General features: G+C 38.8%; 1 protein-coding gene and 1 pseudogene across 7 annotated transcripts in view; one reads left to right on the top strand and one right to left on the bottom strand.

Moving 5' to 3' along the window:
- The window catches only part of DIAPH2 (diaphanous related formin 2), a 776,708-nt gene extending 759,912 nt beyond the window's left edge, over positions 1–16,796 (bottom strand). For 4 of the 7 annotated variants that reach the window (XM_036226381.1, XM_036226382.1, XM_036226384.1 and 1 more), the window contains exon 1: positions 16,279–16,795. In XM_036226381.1, the coding sequence (XP_036082274.1) occupies positions 16,279–16,410 (132 nt within the window). In that variant the 5' untranslated portion in view covers positions 16,411–16,795. Of the gene's footprint in view, positions 1–16,278 lie in introns of all 7 variants that reach the window. The other 3 variants (XM_036226378.1, XM_036226383.1, XM_036226380.1) reach the window with 1 other exon arrangement.
- Positions 14,161–14,279, top strand: LOC118608364 (annotated as a pseudogene).
- Positions 16,797–22,528: the final 5,732 nt, after the last annotated feature.

Genomic DNA, 22,528 nt, shown 5'->3' with positions numbered 1-22,528 from the left:
CATTCAGTGCTCACCATGATGGAGATGCAATCTCCCTCCAGATTGACTTCCACCACTCTCACGTGTACCTCTGGGGCTCACTAGACTATTTTTTTAAATTTGCTTTATGTTTCAATTACACTTGACGTACAATATTATATAACTTTCAGCAGTACAACATAGTGATCAGACATTTATATAACTTACGAAGTGATCACCATGACGTCTAGTACCCACCTGATTCCATACAGTTATTACAATATTATTGACTATATTCCCTATGCTGTACTTTACATCCTCGTGACTGTTTTTATAACTGGAAGCAATTTAAGTGCCCATTAATAGACAACTGGATAAAGAAGAAGTGATACACGTATACAATAGAATATTATTTAGACATGAAAATGAAAGAAATCTTACCATGGGCGATAACCTGGATAGACCTGGAGGTTATTACGCTGAGCGAAATAAGTTAGAGAAAGACAAATACCATATGATTTCACTTATATGTGGAATATAAAAAACAAAATGAACAACAAAAAAAAAGAAACAAACTCATAGAGACTATTTTGATGATTGCCAGATGGGAGGGGTGTTGGCAGGATGGGTGAAAAAAGGAAAGGGATTAAGATGTACAAACTGCAGTTAGGCTGGCTCTTAATTCCTCAAATATGCCCTAACTTCCCAGCCCTCCTGACAGCTGCGCATACTGTTCTCACTACAGGGAACACCTCTTCTCCACTCTCCAACACTTTAAGAAAAACTCCCTGTACTTCAAGACTCTTCTATCACCAATCTTTCCATAAAGTCAGCCCTAATACTCCCAGCACTTTTTACCTCTCCAGTAGCATTTCTCACATTCCACCTTGCACCAGAGTGTTGCACACATCAGACTCTCCGACACTGTGTTCCTAGTGGGCAGAGACTATTTATTTTAGCACCCTAGTAACATGTAGCGCAGTCCCAGGGTGGGTTTCTCCAAAACATTTATTAAATTAGATTAAACGTTAAACGAGAAGCATTTCAGAGCTAGGACTTTTCCAACTGAGTAGCTTGCCCAAATGCTCAGCAGTAAATTAACCGTATATAGCTTTAAATAAGACGTTTGTGGACAACTCCCAGACAACTTCTCCTGCTCTATTACTTCTCAGCTAAATCCAACAATGATAAAATGTGTTAGGGTACATTTATCAGACTTTAAATATGGTTTCTGATAAGAGGGAAAATAAAAATATAAAATATTAAGTATATTTTAATAAACTAGAAATCCAGTATAGTTCATTTTTAAATTTAAATATAGCTTTTAAGAAGGTAGCATGCTACCATAAAATACCATGTATTTGGGAATCAGAATCAGTTAACCTGAGACTCATTCTTTTCTGTAAAATGTGGGAAATAACTACACTTATAAGACATGTTTATGATACAAATTAAGTAAGATGGTGACGCAAAGCCCCCAGAAGAATGCCTGAAACATTTTAGGGGCTCACTTTTGAGTCTGTGAAAGTGCTTCATATGATCACTTATATTCAGTTATAAAGCAAGTTCAGTCAGTCTTCCCTCCAAAACCATAACATTTTTAAGTCAACAGCACTTTTTAAAAAATCTGCCTTTACATAACTCTAAACTTGCATACATGATGATCTCCTACTGAGACTGTCCTCCATTGTAACCTTACCAAACTATTCTCCATTCTCCAAGACCCACAAGACCCACAAGTAAATGTGACCTCTGTGAAGTCTCTCTTCTCCGTACCCTGCACAGTATGTGGCATTCCAAGAGCACTCTGTTCATAACTATTTATTATAGGGCTTAACACTTTAGACTTGTATGTCCCTCTTTTCTCACTAGGCCACAAGATCTTCAAGAGTAAGACCTATGTATAGTTGGGTTTATACCCTCAGCATGACGTCTCATATATAATGAGGATTTGACATGTGTGGAATAATTATATACTATAATATACATTTCTAATAAGCATAACTGTGAATATGGCCATGTGCAACACAAAATGCACTGGCTCTCTATGGGAAATTCAGGGTTGAAGAGGAATGAGTTATCATGTCATTATGCAACAAAGAGTTTAAGAAATTATATGGAAAATAAAAGGAAAGTACTTAGAATTCACTGAGAAGAGAAAAAAGGATAAGAGGTTATTCCAGGCAAATGGGACAATGCAGTAGCTTCACTTAAGTAAAGGGGAAAATCAAAAGAGATAAAACAAAATTAGGTAGCTTAACAGTAACCCTAAATATAAAAATAAGCTTGATCCTAACAAGCTGAGTGAGTAGTAGTCACTGACTTTCACTGGTTAAACAGGGATGTTAACCTTGATTCAACTGGATCAGAAATCATAAAGAAAGGTCGGTCGGTAACTAATATTACAGTAATACAGTCTGGTGATAAATGAAGTGAGAGTAAACTTTATTTTGAAAGAGTAAACTTGATAAATACCGTGTGTGTGTGTGTGTGTGTGTGTGTGTGTGTGTATGTCTCTGTGTGCGCGTTTCTGCATATGTTGAGGGAGGGTGACATCATTCTTATTTTCTCTGCCATTAGGAATATTAAAACAACCACTGCCATAAAGTATTCCAGGTTTCAGATGGGTCTCAGAGAAATTAATCAGCAACTTTATGCTATTTCTAGTAGAACCGCATCATAGTTGGGAGATGTCTTTTAGCAAACGATGATATAGCATGAAACTGAGATGTCAGAGTAGCTGGAAAGGTTTGGCCTCAACTGCATTCAGGTAGCAATTGAAGAGTCATATGATTGCCTGCAATTCTATGTGGAGAAGAGAAGATAAAGAGAAATTTTTGAGATGGAAGGCAAGGAAAGCTGTTACTTTTGGCAGTCAACAAATCAAGAGGCAGAAGCTGCCAGAGAAGACTATCTTATGGAATCTAAAATCAGTACAGATAACAAGTTAAAAGTGATCAGCATCAAGAGCTGTCAAGGTATCAAGAAATCAGCAAAAAGAAAAAAGATCCTTTTAAACTCATTAGGATGAGAATGATATGTTTCTTAGGGGTCAGAAATATGTGATAAGAGATATACTTTGCAACTATAATATTCTAAATGGTGCATTCCAGAAGATTTCCAGTAGTGGAGAGAAAGGAAATGAAAATAAAATTGGTGGGAGTCAATAAAACAAAGAATGCCTCTTTGAAGACAGAGATGAACTGACCCATCTCAATACAGAGGGTAGAATGGAGAGTGAAGAATGGCTAAGGAGCAATAAGTATTTTTCATACTAAAACAGAAAGCGATAGGACCTAAAGCAGAGTTTCTCAACCTTGCACTACTTACATTTAGAGTAGAATAATTCCTTGTCATGGGCAGGGGAGGGGGTGGGGGGGCGGGGCAGCATCCCTGACTTCTACGCAGTAGATACCAGTAGCACTTTCCCCATCTGTGACTACTAAACACATCTTCAAACATCAAAATTATCCCCCACTGAAAACCACTGCTGTAAAGAAAAAAAAAACATACTTTTTGGGAAAGAGAAATACATTCTTCGTTATATATTGGTCCAAAACACAAAGCTCTTTAGGTTAGATGAAGTCAAAAACAAACAAAAAACATCAACAAGAATCATATTTGGAGGAAATATGAATCTGTATGAACAGGTAAGATGGATATTAAAAAAATAGAAATGTAAAAATATTTAACCTGCTTAATTATCAGCTTTCCCAGTTATGTTTATATCATTATGTGAGCTTAAGATATCCTTTATCTACTAGTTTCATACTTACTGTACATACTTCTATGAAAAGAATCAACATAGAAATTTTAACTCATTAAGATTAGTGATCATAAGTGTGAAATAGCCTGATTCCAGGCATATACTGGTATATACATAACCTATTCTACTCATCACAATTTTTACAGTTAAAGGATCCCTTTTCCTTTTGGGAAGAGTGATGGTTAAGGCTGAGAGACTAGAACTCATATCACATTAGTGCACTTCCGCATTACCTGACACTTAGGCCCATGGTTTAGGGCTCTATTACTTGTCACACGTCAATGCAAAAATAGTTTGTCACAACACTTTCAGCAGCCTAATTAAAAAAGATAGCACTTGGCTGAATATGCCACACTTTTATAGCAGCCAATCTTTAAGCAAAGGAGACACAGGAAGCAGCAGGCGAAGGTAGGTGGTTCCTGGCATTCCCCTAAACAAGAAACAATGCATATCATGTATTTGTGTCATGGGAGATAGCATTCGTTTTTCCAAAGCAGTTTTACTTCACATGAAATTTCACAAACAGAAGGAGAATGAGGAGGGAAAGAGATAAACTAAAAGATGAAATAGGCAGTATGGCTGCAAAGCTAACTCTCTTCTAGGCTAGCATACAAAGAGAAAAAAATGTGTGCAATATGCAACAGTAGTAAAGTACAGGAGGCCTTGTATTGACATGAACTTATTTAACAGAGGTCAGACTGCCAGACTGTTATTTTTAAGAAGTATGTTTATGTATCCTTAAAATCCACAGCCATATCACTTTTATCCTCATCACTCTTGTCTAACAATGGTCACGTATCTGACCCACTACTTCACAGCAGTGATTCAAAGAATTTTAGCTTTTGTTATCAGTGGCACTAAAATAAATGGCCCAGAATTCTGTCTTCTAAATTACACATAAGCACAGTGCAGGTCTAGGTCAGGTCCAACCATCACCAGTCTAGAGAACCACTAGGTCTTTAGGTCAATTTAGAACTACTCTGAAGTTTAGGGTCTTAGGCACTATAAATCATGGTTAAAAACCTGAGATTTTATAGTCACAGTGGTCTTGAATTCCAAATTCACCACTGTTTATCTTCAGGCAAGTTACTTACTTATATGTTCTGAGCCTTTCTCCTCACCTACAAAATAATGGTTGCGAAGATCAAATGAGGTACTATTGCTGGGGGGACAATATCCACCATTAATCCCTGAGCATACCTACACATTCTTGCTGAGGATGCCGAGACTGAAAGGCCCTGACAGCATTTTCCCCAGGCCATTTCCCACGGCTGTGTTTGTAGCAAGCAACCTTGATGATGAAGTAAGAATATCTCCCCTCCCCAGACATACAGCAGACTTGCTTCTGCTTACTACAAAAGTTGTAAATCCCCTAAATTCAGTGCTCCCCTCCTGTAGTGCAACTCACTACCCGTAGAGACATCCATCCTGGCCCACCTCATAAGACTTAAGAAACTGTTTTATCTCTGACCCAGGAGTCTTGTGTCTTCTGCATTCATCCATGAAACGTGACAGGTGGGTAAGCAGGATTAAATCCCAGACCTTGCACGGTTCTTGACAAATATATGCAAGGCAGTTAGAATAGCTACTGGCACATGAGACTGTCCGTTATTGAGAATCACCTCTGGGCAGTCTCGAGTATTGTACTTGGTCAGTGAATCAAGGCAACTACCCAAGGATTAGGATGACCTAGGGCAGAGCCAGCCTTCTCTAGGGCCCTGCATACAATGCATGGTTAAAACAATGTCAATTTGACCTTCACTGAAATAGGCTAACTCAGACTCCAGAAACGTAACAGTAAAATTAACTGGGATTTTCACCCATTAACGTTCAGCATTAAACAGTCATCTTTCATGACTGTCAATTTTTTGTCTAACTAGAACCTAGATGTCATGCATGTATTTATGTTAGGGCAGATTCATTACTGCTTTCAATAACCTTTCATTCCTACTGTATCAGAACTCACTAGGATCTTGGAAATTCTTTATTTCAACTTCCTTATTTTACAGAATAAACTAGCACCCAGAGAGAAGATAGATAAATGACTTACCCAGAGTCACATTTTTAAAAAGTAGTCAGCTTACTCTGTATATAACCTCTTTAAAATGTCAGAAACTTAAGAAAAAAAAGTTTAATAGGACCAGTTAGATATCTATTCTATTTAGCCTATTTCAACTCTGTATAGCACATGAAATACTCTTAGAGTCTATAAAGTAAATTGTGGAGTCTGAAAACATGAAGTGGTGGTATTAAGATCAAAATGCAGTCTCTACTAGTTTATGACAACATAGTCAGTGATGGGACAAGTGTGGATGGAAAATGCTTTTAAATAAATCTGTCACACTCCATAATGGATTTCACACCCAATGGCCATCCTTCTGTATGTTATTTCTGTGGCCAGAAAATAGGCTATATCATTAATAATATTCATAGTAACCAGTAAAAATGATGAGGAAGAAGATGATCTTCATATTAAGGGTGGAAATTTTTCAAATGGCTAACTTCAGCTTCCATTGTTTAATGTTAAACAGGGTGTAGTTCTAGGAGATAATCTGTGCAAAGATATGCTAATGTTAAGGGTGTAGTTATCCTGTGTTAAGATATGTTAATGGCCAGCCTCTGCTTCTGTAAACCTGCTTGTTTGCTAGAGGAGGTTTTGGGGCTTTTTAAGCTATTCCTTCTAGAGGCTTGGGGCTGATTCTCTAGTGGGGAGAGTCAGTCGCTGGCTGGCTAATAAAGGCTCATAATTAATCTCAATTGGCTCCGTGGGTCTCAAATTTGATCGTACCACAACATTCTGAGTTAGAAACATCCAAGTGATAACATTATTTAGATGCAGGGGGTGGAAAGCAAGAATTTGTAACATAACATAACAATTAGCTACAAAAGAGCTGGTAGAAAGAACATGGAAAATCCGGCCTTGAGTCCTGAACAATTCCTACTTTAAAGTATAATAATGCCTCAATTCCACATTATAAAGAAACGTAGCCACTTGAAAATTAGTATTTGGTCTCAGACCTACTCAGTCTATATAAAAACAGAGCATTTGAATCTCATAGAAATTTACGAGACCATCTAAAAACAGTTTGATGAAGCAAGTATAGGCTACATTGAGGAAGCCTAAGAATTTAGAGATTACAAAACATGGGTACACTCTTCTTTGGTAATACAGATACACGAAAGGCCAAAACACTAGCATGGAAAAAAATCCAGGCATTTTCGTTTTTGGCATTGTAAAATTATTCTTCCCTTTAATATCTTGTTGAAAGACCATAGTTTCTCAACCAAAGGAGAGGGAAAATGTAAGGTAATGAATGCACTGTTAATGAAAAACAAGCTGTGAGGTAAACCTAAGAAAAGATTGTTTCTCCTCACAAATGTTTTATATACACATTGACTTCTGGAAAACATTGATTTTGTAATATGAGGTACTCGGCTGCAGAGTCTATTATTAGAGAAAATGCTTCTGCCAAATTTATTTTAACCCATCTTAACTTGCTATAGGTTCTTGCCTTATATCATGGGCAATGTAAATGAAAATAAATTGAAGTTATGACACTAACTTCCCCAAAATGCAGTCTTATCCATCACAATCTATATCTATATGAAACACTGTGTAACAATAACGTCAAGAAAATTACTGGGAAAAGTACAGAAAGGGAGGAGCTTTAAATAAGAGGAAGTATTGAATATATTGAAACTGTAGCCTAGGTCCTCAAGGACACAGCCCTCTACACTTGAGGGCTGCAATAATTTGAAAGCAAATGGAGCTAGGTTTAGGACAATATACTACATAGATATACACCTTATACATTGTTTTCAGAATCAATGACAAACGGAAAATACCAATTATAAATAAGACATTTAAACTATGTCCTGTGCCTTGCTAAATTTCCTATCAGGTTTGAGAATAAAATCCATCTTAAGTGTAGTAGCTGGCCCATATGGCAGCTTGGTGTGAATTAGAAAAAGCAGCACCCTGAAAACACAGTCTCGTGACGAGGCACATGATTTGTTAAGGTATGTGACCTCTGAGGTCTCTCACCTTTGAGTAGGGCCCCACCATACACAGTGGCCCTGTTCTCTATTACATATTTACTTTTATTAAAGTTTGAAATGTAAGCGCAGAGTCTATACAGAGTCTTGCTTTCTACATATTTCTTCCTAAACAGTTTCAGCCAGCATAATATGCTGAACATGCTATTAAGCATTTGAGATTTTTATCAGTGAATGATTTCAAAGCACATAAGACAACACCCCCATAGCTTTCTCTCCCCTGGGCAAAACAAAAGGAGGAAATAATATCTGTCCAGCCCCAACAATTATCACTCATCTCCTGTTTTGAGGAAAATTGTCCACCTGATTAGGTCAGTAAATGGGCAGCCTAGAAGTTGCAGAGTAAAAACGGATTACTAGTCTAAATCTGCTTAAATCCACAAAGTTCAAGAAATTATATGCCTATCACCTCCCAGCATGATATCAGCACTACATTGCAGTATGGGAAAGCAGTGGTTGCACAATTTCTTTAGTAAATCTGTGAGCAGTCTAGGCTATTTGCCCAAGTCGACTTTTCATACTTATCCACTCCACCCATGCCCACCTCCATCACTTCATTAGTGTAGCCTGGTTTTCAATTTTAATACCATGTTAAATGTCTAAATAAGGAGACTTAAAAGATCACAGTTCTTTGTAAAGGTTTGTTCACCGATTATACAGATTCAGCAACCTAGAGTGTAGGTTAAAAACAAAGAGGCTAAAAAGACACCTCAAGTACCAAAACAGCATTTGTATTGAAATAAAAACCAGAGCAAGTAACATAAGCTTAGTTGTGTGTGTATGCACGTGTGGATCAAAGCTATATGAACTCTTTATCTAGTGAACACATTTCCTTTGCCCAACTATCTACATTTCCCTAGGAGAGAAATACTTACAGATAAACCCACCCCACTTCACAAATTGCAGAATGAAAAATGAATGATTACCCAATCAGTGAGTGGAGTCCGCAGTCTTAATTTCGTCTATTTTCTATGGCACATAGTTAGTGTTCTAAAGAGTCTCTCCACACTTGTACAGTCAACCTTTCCAGAAACTTCTACAGAATTACAGACAGATGTGAACTTAATTGGATGTGATACTTTATGTGGAATAACTTTGAATGAGATTTACCATTAATTTAAAGCTGTATTTGTTTAAGTAGTTCAGTGACATGTTCATTCATTAGGCACACATTAGATTAAAATCTAATTATTTTTTGAGGCCATTGAGGATATTTGATTATGAATTGAGTGTTAGATGATACCAAGGAATATCTTAATTTTTAAAGATGTGACACTGCCCTTAAAGAGATGCGCACTGAATTACTAAGAGTAAGATTACACGATATCTGGGATTTATAGTAAAATACTTTAGCAAGGCAAAAAATTAAGGATGGATGAAGCAAATGTTGAAAATCAAGAGAAATACTGTATATAAGTAATGGATATATGGTGGTTTATGGTGGTTTATTATACTACCCTTTCAACTTTTTAGTATGTTTGAAATTTTTCATACGTTTTATTAAAGTCTTATCAGTCTATATTACAAATAAAGTGAAAACTTTATCTCTTTACAAATCAAGTGAGATTTATTTTATTACAAATAAAATGAAAACTTTCTCTTTCACTTTTAGCTGGATGAAAGACCAAGTCAAGAGCTGATAAAATATCCTAATTTTGAGCAGATCTTAACTGAAGCATGTGGATATCTATCACAGAACAATATTTTTTCCTAAAGGATTGTGCCCAGTGTCTTTTCTTCCTTGAGTGAGTATCAGAATTGCCAGGTGACTGATTCAATAGCTTTTGGGGAACAACTCATTCCTAATGAAGTTTGGGATTCGAACCTAGGCCTGCCTAAATAGCCACATAGAAGCTCCTCGCTTAAAGTAGCATCCCCTACTGTTAGAGGTCCAACAGGAGAAACTGGAGGCCAATTTGCTGGTCTGAATTTGGTAGCGACGTAGCTTACTGTCTCTAAAGCAATACAGAAGAACCTTCACTAAACGAAAGCCTGCGTAAATGGTGACTGGTAAGAGCTGTTCTCCACATTCTTCCACGAGAAAGACACCAATAAATATCCTTTTCCCCAGGCCACCTCAAATAAAGCAAGCAAGTATCAGGATTCAGTTGAGTGCCTGTTCAAGCTACAGCCAGAGTAAATCATTTAGATTGAAACAGATGCAGCTTGATCAGGTAAATAAGTTTTAAATTAGTATGAGCTGACTTCTATTACTTGTATTCATAATAAATAGCTGTGTGAAAATATATCTCAGCCTTCCTTTATATGCATCATTTCAAGCTGTCTTCCACATGGGTGTCTTATACAAGATGTCCACTTAGATATCAAGTAAATAATTATATTTATAAGTCACCTGGCCATCATCTTCGTTTCTTCAGGCTTGAGACAAAAATAATCAAACAACCAAAATCTTAAAGAAGGAACTGGTCTCTTCTGCATGGCAGACTGAATATAGTAATAGAAAAAGGTGGGTCTTCAATAATAATCCCTATGGTACTAGTGATACCCAGTAATATTTAACCAAATGTGTCGATTTGTGTAAATTTGCACATATTATGTATGTACTATTTTCAGAGCATCCTGTTATTTACAGTGTTCTTTAAAACCAGGTTGGAAAAGAATGTGATTTCACTTCAATGACATTTTGCTACTGCCAGAGCTCTTAGTACTCAGGGTGAAATCTAGGTGGAATACAATTATAATTTTCCAAAAAAGAACAAAGAAAGATTTTGAATACTTTTTCACTTTCAGAGATCCCTGAAGCATAATGACTCAGTGTTATATAGCTAACTTTGACAACAGAAGTGATAGCTTTTAAACTTATCTCTCGATTAGACCCCTTAACACATTAGTGACTCAGTTTCCTTATTTGTACAACAGTAGTAAGCTGCCTGACAAGACAGAATGTCATAAATATCTAATGAAAGTTTTTTTAGCAAAAATTTTAAAGGCTTCAAATTTAAAGAAATGGGTAGCCTGGTTCTTTAAAAAAGTACAGTGAAAAAAGTTAAACTGACATCTTACATTAATTCAACAGAATTATTAGTAAAAGGACAGAATGTATAATCCTCCAAATGGACAAAGAAAATTGGGGAGACAACATATACTCACACAATGGTACTTTATACAATAATGTTAGAACTATCAAATTGCAAGAAAGCCATTAAACCTCTCAACCACAATACATTTGATTCAGGTAATATAAGGGGTTAACAATAATGCTCTATATTTGCATAGCAATGTAGAATTTCCTAAATGTCTCCTCATTCATCACTGTTTTATCTAAACCACCTGTGAAGCAAATCAGGCAACATTCTCTCTCACTGACAAACATTGATCAAAGGGCCCAAATTTCTGGTGTTAAATGGCTCATCAGAGATCGCAAGCAAATATAAGATAGAACAAACACTGGAACCCAGAGCCTTCAGCCCATCATTCAGTACTTTTGCCAATAATATGAAGTCTACTAACAACAATAAAAATGCTACTGGGGTCATTATCAGTTTTGACACTGTTTCTCCACATGAAGTTCAAGCTCTGATATCACCAAAGTCCAAACATACAAGGGGGTAGGGTAATTCTCCCAGCCAAAACGCTTCCTGAATTTTAAAATTAGAGAAAGGACACAGAGAATGTACTGATAGGTTCATTTGATGGAGTATACATACTAAGAAAAAAAATGGCACATAAAGGAAACTTATTTTTTAAAAAGCCTCTTTTCAACAATGTACATTTATCAAAATGACTGGCCTACAGGGAAAGAATTCCAAGTTAATAATTTACTGAATAATTTTGTACCCAGGCACTGGCCTGCAAAGTTTTCAAAAGTAGGCATACAGCAGAACCCTTGCCGAGGACTTTAAAAATCTTTGTAAATACAAGATCAGCATATAATATTCAGACTCAAGATAATTAGCTCAGAATGAGGAACCTTCTTCAGTAAGCCAAAGTGAAGGATTAATGGGAAAATGAGAGAATTTTGAGGCACCAGCTAGGCTGTGAAAGACAGGTGAAATAGGGTTGACATTTCAGATTTGGTGAAGATGTTCAGGGTGGGTGGCAGGAGTGTCAATAAAGTGGCAGGATGAAACAGATGCAGAAAAAGATGCCTAGTAAGTGGATGAACATATACATGGATGAGCGATTCGCTGCAATTGGAATCCAGGTCTCTAACTTTAAACTTCACTCTGCTTCTCCTAACTGGTCTTCTTGCCTCCATTCTGCCACCCCTCTCCAAGAAATTCTCCACTGCATTATTCCTTTCTGAAACACAATTGTGACCTGGTCAGTCTCCTGCTTACATCTCTTCGATGGCTTACTATGGCTTTCAGAAAGTTGAACCTCTAACATGGCATACAAATATCCATCATGATCTGGACTCTCTTTTCTAATAGGTCCACCATATGTATACCCTTTGCTTCAGCCATTAACATCTACCTGCAGTTCTGTTATTGGGCGTTATCATTTCTCTCTACTTTGGTATGTTCTTTCAACTTAAAATGCCCTTCCCTCCCATTCTTCAAATAATGGCTTATTCTACAAGCCTTGGTACAAATGTCACCTACTATATAAGCCTTTCCTTACCACACTTAAGCATCCGATTAGATTTAGATGCCTCTCCAGGATGTTTTTACTACACCTTCCTATACATATTCCAATCATTCCTCATCAAATAGCTCTTTAATCATTAATTAACTTCCATCTCCCTCACTCCCTCTCCTTATATCACCAACCCTCAGAATAATGACTAGGCATGCAGTAGGTGCTCAGTACGTTTGTTACAGAAATGAAATCATAAAGCTCAGACTTTATCAATTAAAATCAAAACATGATTTATCCAACTAAAAACAAATAACCAAATACTTAGGAAGTTATATAATAACCAGAATATTACCTTGTTACTTCAGGTTACTCATTGGACTACTAACTAAACACCAAATGCTTCAGAAATTATACAGAAACACAAAGTCAAAACACAAAAACACCAAAGAATGTTAAGCCATTCTACACATTGTGTGTGAGGGTTGTTAGATCTACCATAACACTAGCCTCTCTTAATGGTTAAGTCACTGACCTAAACATGTGGGATTTGGTCATAACATTTCTAGAGTTCTCTTTACTACTTTGACAAAATACTTTCCATGGTTGACATCAAATAACTATTTTAATAATCTAAGATTCATGTTGTTTAATGAGATGCTACAATCTGGGCCTAATCAGAGTTACAAAATACAAAGCTCTACTACTAATGCAGTATTCAAAATGTGATGAGTCCAAAACAAGGTTGCCTTCGTTAAAATGAATCAAAATAAAATGGCCATTATGAGGATGCAGAGGTGAAGACTGAAGCAAAATGTTAAATTTTGACTTAATTCATCTTAAGCAGAAGTCATCAAGTACTGAAATGTCTCTGTAAAAACTAATACCCATCAAAAGCTGAGGATATGAGACTGCAGTTCCTCTCTATAGAAAACATGCCTTTCTTCTCCAGTTTTCCAGAACAATGAAGAACTAAATGAAAACAAGTGAATCACAAGCCTTATACTTTATGAATCCACTACACTATAGTTATTGAGTTAATTTTTCTACATAGTCGAAACTTTCATCTTAGCTAGTACTATACTGACATTGTGTAATTAACTTTTTACCCCCAGGTGCATTATCCTCACTATCAATCACCCACGCGGTCAGTGCTATTTCCCTTCTCCCTTCATCATTGACCTCCTCCTCTCCCAAGTAACTTCAAGGAGAATCAATTGGCATTTCCTTTATTCTCTCGTTGGTAACACAATTCTTATTCTTCTTATTCTTCTGTAGAGTTCTTATGCTAAAAGACACATGCCTTTGAGAAACTGATAAAAGCTATGGGATCCAGAAAAACGCATCATATGCTCAAATTTTTTCACACAATTTCAGGAGTTTAAGAATCACTATCTATCCTCCACAATCACCTACACAAATAATTTCTATTACCATATGGCTCTTTTTTTGTAGTTAATTTATTTATTTTGTATGGTGACAGTGGTTAACGCAATTCAATAAGTTTCAGCTGTACACTTTAACAGTAAGGTGTGTGTGTGTGTGTGTGTGTGTGTGTGTGTGTATTTACACTGTGTGTTCACTTCCCAGTTAATTTCTATATGGCTCTTTTATAAACCCACATGTGCACATGCACACTCACACACACAATTAAGGACTATTACACTGATTAATAACAATACTCAAAACAATAAGATTTAGTCTAGGTAAAGCTTTATCTTACTAGCAATATTTTAATTAAAGAGTCCCAGGTGAACTCTTCTCTAAAAGGCCTTAGAAGAAAATGTACTTCAATAAGACAACTCAAAATAAGGAGTAAGGTATTCATTAAAAAAAAAATAGTCTACAGTCATGCCACCCTGAACATGCCCAATCTCGTCTGATCTCGGAAGCTAAGCAGGGTCAGGCCTAGTTAGTACTTAGATGGGAGACCACCTAGGAAGAACAGGTGCTGTAAGCATTAAAAAAAATAAATGACCAAGTCTTGTTTGGTCAACTTGCTTGCCCCAAATAAAAAGTGCTGAAATATCTTCCTAAATTTGTTTTTATTAACTGACACAGCTGCTAGTAAAAATCATGTAAGACTCAAGTTATGTGAGCAAAAAGAATTTCCCACTGATATTAACAAACTAAGATTCAAACACTTGTTCTCCTACATCAAGCTATGTTTAACATCTAACAGTGTTAGCTAGGAACTGAAAGTGATACCATCTCATAACTATCTAGTTACCTTGTCAGAGCAAGTAAAACATAAAAGATAAAACAGGACAAATGACCAAAGTAAAGGGAAGATTATAATCAAGGTGTTATTTACTAACAGAGATAAGTGCTTTCTTTTGAGATCATACTTCCTAAAAGTGAAAGGTTCTTGCTAGATGTACCAAACCATTTGTGGAAACTATCGGCTCGCTTTTATTTTTACTTAAACTTTTAATCACTGTTTAAACCACAGTTTCATGCTGGGTCAAAAAAAAAAGGAAATATGATCACTTTTACCACAAACTGATAAATTTCAAAATCACAACATTAGAACTTTTAAATATATTAAACTTTGGTGACAGACTCACAAAACTTCTAAATTTCACGACGGTGGCAGCACCAATTAAACCCGGCATAGACAATTCACAAAGACCTTGTGGTTCCATTTCATTTGTAAATAATGGGGTAGCAGGACACATCAAGTAAGTAAATTCTCAATTTGCCTCAAATTATCGTGGAATCGATGAGACTTTAAACTTGTCATTTTATTCTACCCAGGCTTTCCCAAATAAATGGAAGGCTGCATATTTCCTTAAACTATAATGCTCTGACCACTAGTTTTCCAATATGGATAGTCCATAATTTAAAGGCAAATAGGAGGCAAGAGAGGGAAGTATAACAAGTACATCCAAATGGCCAGATGCCATAAGATATGTCTGTAGTTAAAAATCACCATCTCCTTTCTAATTATAATTATAATCAAGTTGCTGGTTAAAACTGAAAACTAGATGAGTAAATTGTGTTTCACAGCTACACTAAGAACGTCCAGACAGGAGCATTTTGCTGAATTTGTGCAGAAAAACCGTTTCCCCTCATGCCACCCGAGTTAGAAAGTTTACCGAAAAAGAGGAACCCTTTTAACTGATGAGTTGAGGAAATTCTAGTATTTCCCAATCTAATAGCGGGCCCCATAGATTTCATTCCCCTGCACATTAAGTCAGTGGCAGGAAATGGACTGCTACCACTGGTTCACACACTCAGGACGGTGAGACTCATACCTTCTTAACCAACTAAGTGGAAGTGCTGTATGCCTATTACACACACGACAGTTGGTGGTACTTCACCCAGCCTCCGACTCCCGCGCTCCCCCCACTCTGCCAAAGAAATGTGTCTTGGGAAAGCACATGGAAAGGCAAGGTGGGGGGCGGGGACGCACGTAGGCGCCTCTTCCTTAGATTTCTGGTAAAGCAGAAAGCCTGGGGGGCCTACGCTGTGTTTTATTTTTGTTTCATAGGATTTGTTTTTTGATTTGTGAGTCCGTGGGTAGCCTCCCAAGTCTTTGGACTGCAAAGAGGAGCCGTCTCCCTGCCCCGACCCTAAGCGTCAAAGAGGCAAAACCCAGCAACTCACAAGGGTGGAAGGGGAATGGAATCGCGCAAAGATTCGCGCCCACAAGTTAGACAAACAACAGACCCTACCCAGTACTCTGGGTCTCCCCAAGTTGGGGTGGGGCCTCTCCCCTTCCCGCACTGCCTCCCGGGTAGGCAAGAGTGAGAAAGGGGTTAAGGGGAGAAGGGGGTGCTCTTCCGCCCCCACGCCGTCTCCGCGCCTCGGCGTGGCCGCTCCTTCGGCGGCTCCCGGAGTTGCACAACGAGGTCGCGGTCACCCTTGGGAAGGGGCCCCGGGTCTCCCGTGCTCAAAGGCAGGAGCCCGGGGCTCTCGCTGTCCCCAAGACCGGCGGGGAGTGCGGGAGCACTCACCAATTTGGGCTTGTTTTTCGTTTCCTCTTCGTTGGCGGCGCGGTTCCCCGTGCTCCGCTTGTTGCTCCGGCCCCCACTGGGTTCCTCGCTGCCGCCTCCCGCTCCCGACGCCGCCGCCCCGGGATGCTCCATCTTTCTCCGGCCCAGTCACCTGTGCCCTGTAACCCCACCTCTCCTCCACTAAGGAAGCCCCTCGGGGCGGTCCCGCTGCCCCGCGCTGATTCGGCAGCACCTCTTCCCGAGGGGGAGTGTGTCTGCCTACGAAGCTGCCGATTTCAGGCCCCCGGTACTCCGGGTTCCCAGGCACCCCAGAAGCCACACGCCGTTGCCACTACTCAGCGCTAGGACAAGCCTTGCCCCTAAGCAGATACAATTACCACGACCGCTGCCACCGCCCTCAGGGCGGTGTTTAGGGTGGAGAAAGTAGTTGGTGCCTATCTCTTTAAGAGGGCCTCAACACACGTGATTCATCAAAGTGCCCGCAGTCAGCCGCCTGGGCGCTGAGAGCTCCTTCGTACTCGCGGTGCCAAGTCGGCCCCAGCTACTGAGCATGCCCGGCGCAGGACCTGGAGCCCAACCAGAGGACTTTAAGCTGCGGTTAAGCACTGATTTCACTTCCTAGGGGCCTAGCGTGAAATGGGAGGCAACTAGTCCAGAGAGAGAGAGGAGGTGCAGCCCATTTTAGAGATGAGGAAACTGAGGCCTGGGAGTATCCACGAGTGTTTTACTGGCAGGTCTACCTAAATATTGGCTTCTCGAGTGTAGGCCAGAGCACCTTCCCGGTCAGAGGTCTTGCTTGGGGTGTGGTCCTGCTCTACGTTCTGTGAGAGGGACTGATTGGCAAGGCAACTGGCATCCCAAAGGAAAACCGCCATGGGGAGTGCTGATTAATTAATTGCCTAGACTGCCAGTATGGGTCAAAGCGGAAAGAGAGGTGCTTTCTGTTACCACGATTGTGTTGCTGCCGAAGAAATACAGCTCCTCCTTTATGCCCATGCTGCTGGATAATAGAAGCAGCAGGCACCCCCTGCTTAATCCCTGAGGGGGTGTGAGGCTCCTTAAGCAAAGCACCTATAGAGAGCTAACAATTGGATCGAGTGCTGTTTTCAGTTTCTGGAACTGCTTTAGGTTTAGGGTTCTTGTGGGGAGTGAATAAGATCATGTGTGTAGAAACTTTAAAAGGTAAATCTCTAGGCAAATGCTAGGTGTTTTTGTGCAGCAGGGCACTGTGTTATCATTAGTCTTTAGTCCTTGAGTTGTCAGGAGGAGGTCCAGGCAATATTTCTTCTATCCTTTTTAAACAGGGCCCTTTAAAAAGAATGTTCATACCAAGATATTAGAGGGGCAGGGCAGAATTTGAATGAACCACCATCACAAAATAAGAGCACATATGCTAAGGAAGCTATCTGAAATCTAAGTTCAGATACCAAGGCTCTAAACATGTCCATACAACTGTTGCTCACATATCTTCCTTTGCTCTTCTCTCCTTCAACCTAAATTCAGCTCTGCTGAATCTAATTTGTTTATGAACATATTTATCGAGTGCATTAGGATAAATGCGACCATGCTGTAGGCATGATGAGGCAATTAACTTGAACAGTAGAGTGAAAAGAATGTTACATATCAAAACAGTTTCAATCCCAGCTTTGTCATTAACTGTCTTTTAAATCATGCAAGTGGTAAACTACCGACGGACAGCAGAGAGAGGGAATACATGCTCCCAGACAGTGTGGACAAGGAGTCCTAAGGTAAATTTGCTTTGTCGAAGGTCCTCTTTGACTTAAAATTTGATGTATATTTTAAATTTGACTCACCGCACATGCATATGCATGCATACACATGATTTAAATTACTTAAATGTCTTCCCTCCTGGAAAGTTGTATAAAAATGAGTTCTGCTGAAAGATGTGACCTGTTTATCCAATGCTTTCATATAATTTCTGTTTGAGAGATGTGGGTCATGGTTGAGGCTCTCCAAGCTCAAATGTTGCTCAATAATCTGCTCAGTAGACATTTATTGAGCTCCTTAGAGTATACCAGGTGATATACAGAGTAATGGGTTAGAAGGATGAAGCAGATACCATTTCTGCCTTTTAGAAACCTGCAGTCTACTGGGAGAGGCAGATTGTTAAAGAACTGCACTTCAGTACAACAGATATGAACAGGGAGCCCTGGAGAGTATGAGGGAAGTACCCACTGGAGTGTCTGACGCTGCGCAACACCTTCCCAAAGAGGATGATGTTTGAGCTGAGTCTTAACTGTCTAAAGTCAGTATTTGTCGACAGCCGTCTGAGTGTTAGGTACTATGCGAGGTATTGTAGGTACAGTGGTGAGCAAGATAGATGTAGTTTGCTCTTATGGAGCTTCCTGATTATTGGGAAGGATATTAAGCAAAAATGTATTGAGAAATTATAAGGCAAAGAAGGAGAGTGAAGAGCATTCCAGGCAAACAAAATAATGATAGCATGTGCAGAGACCCTGTGGTTAGGAAATAGGGGGCAAGGGGCAGGGACTGCTGTTGGCAAGAGAAAAAGCAGAACAGATAAGCAGCTTCCAAATCATGAAGGTCCCTACTTGTAGGTCTCTGGTGTGGTTTTAGAAGGGGGAAGGCTTTGTAATACAAAGACTTCTGTTTGAAGTGTGTAAATAGATGCGTAGATGGCCATTATTTTGAATGTAAGGTTGGGTTTCACTATCCTCAGGCCAGAAGAGGCTACATCTAAAAGCAAATTAGACATGCCTATAAAAGATGCATAATCTTTACCACAAAAGGTGAAAAACTCTTTCCCTGATATGGCTTACATTTGACTTTATTGTGGTTATCACAGCCTCATCTTAATTCATGATGTTTTTTTGTCAGGATTTTGCCCCAGTTAATGTAAACAGTAATTACAAACAAACACTCTTCCTTCAGGCATCATGGTCATTGGCCTCTCCTGGAACTTAACACAGGAAGGAGCCACTACTCTGTTGCAAGGACACATTGTCCACTGATTATGAACTAGGCACCTCACCAAGTGCAGTCCTAGGGCTAATCTGATTGCACTGCATTCCTTTATTTTTATCTTCCTGGGACACACAAATAAGCTGGTGGATGGAGAAACATCTTTCCTCCTTTGCCGAAGAAACAAGAAGGCTATTAGCATCCGTTGGGATATCAAAAGTATATTTTAGACCCACTGACTTTTGGTCTTTCCTTCTGGCCTCTCATGAGTTTAGCACCCAGTCAACATTAAAACAGCAGGCCTGGGGGAAAAGAAAGATAAAAGGCCGCTAGGACCTAGCTTTCTTCAAACTGACCTTAGACCCATCCATTACCTCAGAGGTTTCTGATGATCCTTATGTTCTCTCTCTGACTTTCTGTCTCCCTTCTACTGCATGTTTTCATCTAAACCATCTGTGTCATTAATAGAGAAATGAAAGGAAATGTGGATTAGGCAAATATGTGAAGTAATGCCTTCAGGGTCATGGGAAAATATTTGTGAATTAAAGGCTGCCTAAGAATAAACAAGTATTTATTAAGCATTTATTATATGGTGAACACCAAACTAGATGTCTTGCAGAAGAGAAAGTACCAGACATTCTGCTATACTGTCATTTATGTCTTCCTGAAAAATTTCCTGTTCTGCAAAATTGCACACTAAAAATAACAGGACTTCTGGGGGAAATATGTTTAGGGAAGAGCACTTAAATCCAATGCAAGTTTATAATCAGAGCACTAATGAAAACAATAACTATCCTAATAAAAACATTCACGAGATTAAACCTTCACTGACTTTCATACCTAGCATCACAGTCATTAATGTTTGGTAGTCTTCATGCTTCCTCCTTTCCAGTGTGGGTCCTCAAGGGCATTCACTTTTAATGGATGTCATTTTCATCAGAATCAACAGTTTAATTGAGGAGGACCCAACTTTTTAAAAATACATGGTGAAAGATCTTCACAGTTTCATTATCAACACTCAGAGCTTCACGAGTCACACTGAAGGAGCAGAGTTTTTATGCAGATTCTTCTTTCTTAAAGTCTTCATGTATTGCTGAGACGTCTTAATTATGAGACAGCTTGCTCCTGATCACTTCAAAACTTAAAATGCTAAGACAATTCATTCATGAAGCAGCTGGACTTCCACCTTATTTTGACATCATTCTTCTATTTACCAATTTCTAATATGCTATTCGTGGTACATAGACACTTGTAATGGGACAGACTGTAAAATATAAAATCTCCGCCATCAATGGGTATAAAATCTAGTTGAGAGAATAAACAAGAAGACCAATGTGGGGGACAGTAAGAAAAAATTAACTGCCTCACTCAGAGGTACTGACTATAAATTCAACATAATATGGGGAAAGGGTGAGATTAGTTAGGCCCAGAATAAATGAAATTTTCAAGGAGGAGGGAACACTTGGGCTGCTGAGCTATGAAGTAGATACCAGACTTGAATAGGCAAAGCAAAGAAAGGAAGTAAGGAAAAGACAACATATAGAATGGCCTGGAAACAATACTGACCACTAATGTTGAGGAACCAGTGGGACTTGACTAGAATAGTGAGAACATAGATGTTGAATAATAGTAGGAAACATGGTTATCCCCATAGCGTTTTCCTACTATGTAAACAGATTTGAATGTAAGGTGTAGTGGTAGTAACTGATAAAGATATTTAGCAGAAATGTCATAAAGAAGTATTTTAAGGAGCTGGTTTGGCAGAACAACTAGTCTATGCAGAAGAGGTTGAACACTGATTTTCAAACTTATTTCTGTAATATAGGTTATTTTTTTTAATAAAACATTTCACGGAACATACAACAGATAGAAATCAAGCTTACCTGTTTGAAGTTACCATGAGAGCAGAGACCATATCCCTGCCCATGTCCACTTGGCTTCTCTCTCATCCTCTGATGCCACCCTTTGAGGCACCACTGCTCAACTCTAGCTGAAACTTAAGTCCTGTCAGATAAGGTTGTAAGGGTTGGAACTAGAGTGGCCCCAGAGGAAATGAAGAGAAATAAATGAAAACAGGATATGTTAAAAAAAAAAAAAAGTTCCTCTCCGTGGACGATGTACAGGAAACAAAGAAAAAGAAAGAGTAAAAAGGAATTACTAAAATGTTGGCCCAAGGAAATAAAAACCTAGCGGCACACTGGGAGATTATCTCAACAGGTACTTGCCATTGGCAGGCAGAGTCAGACCAAGGAGGCTAATAACCAGAAATTAAAGAGACTAACTAGGGCAGAATGGGAAAACTAAAAAGGTTCTTGCAGTCACCAACAGAAGAGTTTGGACAGGCTGGTAAAGCAGAGGGTTTTGCAATAAGCAGACAAACGGCTAGATTCTGAAATGCAGCATTGTACATACTGGCAGGCAGGTAGACAACAGAATACAGACAGTCTGATGGCATACAATTGGCAGAGGTTGAAGCAAGCAACAGTATGTAGCTGGAATCCAGTCACAGGGATTGGGGTTAAGAAACCCCTTAGCAATCCCTTAAGAGATGTGGCAAGACAATACTAAGCAAGGCAAAGCACCAAGCCTCAAGGAATCAGCATATCAGATGAAGTCCATGAAGGGAGGCAGACACGGGATTAAAAATGGCACCCATGACACCATTACTTCAAATGGTCTGTGAGATCAGAGTAGGACCAGAAGTGATAGATCCACTTGATGCTAAGCCACCAAACTACTGAAATACTTAAATCCTTTCTGAGTAGGAGCAGGATTGGTCCCAGTGGAGGTGAAGTGGACAACAAGGTTTGGAAACAATACTGACAGGGCACCAAGCATCTAAAACACAGCCCCACAAAAATTAGTCCAAGAGACAATAATGCCAATTTCTCCTTTTCAGGTAAGTATTGAGACTGATAGAGACTTTGAGATTTGTGCTGGCTATAGTTTTATACTGTACGCTGAAAACCAACCCTTTGAATTTTCTCTGGAAAATATGCTTCTAACGAAGAACAGACTTCCCTGTTTTACATTAACCAAAGCCCCAAAGTGATTTTCGAGAGCAGCTTAACAGGTCATGAATGGTAATTGTCTTATCTATATATTGCTAAGACATAAGTGTACTAGTAATAAACAGGGAGAGAAAAACTTTCAGTTTGCATGTTAAATTATGTGGATCAAAGAAACATATTTTTATCAGTATAAACAGTCTTTTGAAGATGAATATAGTTCAAAAGTGAGAGTACAATTATGCAATTACAATCTATTGTCTCTATTTGTGGTTTCTGTTTATTTTCTGACCTTTTCA

This window comes from Rousettus aegyptiacus, unplaced genomic scaffold, assembly GCF_014176215.1.
Source record: "Rousettus aegyptiacus isolate mRouAeg1 unplaced genomic scaffold, mRouAeg1.p scaffold_m13_p_9, whole genome shotgun sequence".
Lineage (NCBI taxonomy): Eukaryota > Metazoa > Chordata > Mammalia > Chiroptera > Pteropodidae > Rousettus > Rousettus aegyptiacus.
This window is presented reverse-complemented; position numbering and strand designations above follow the sequence as displayed.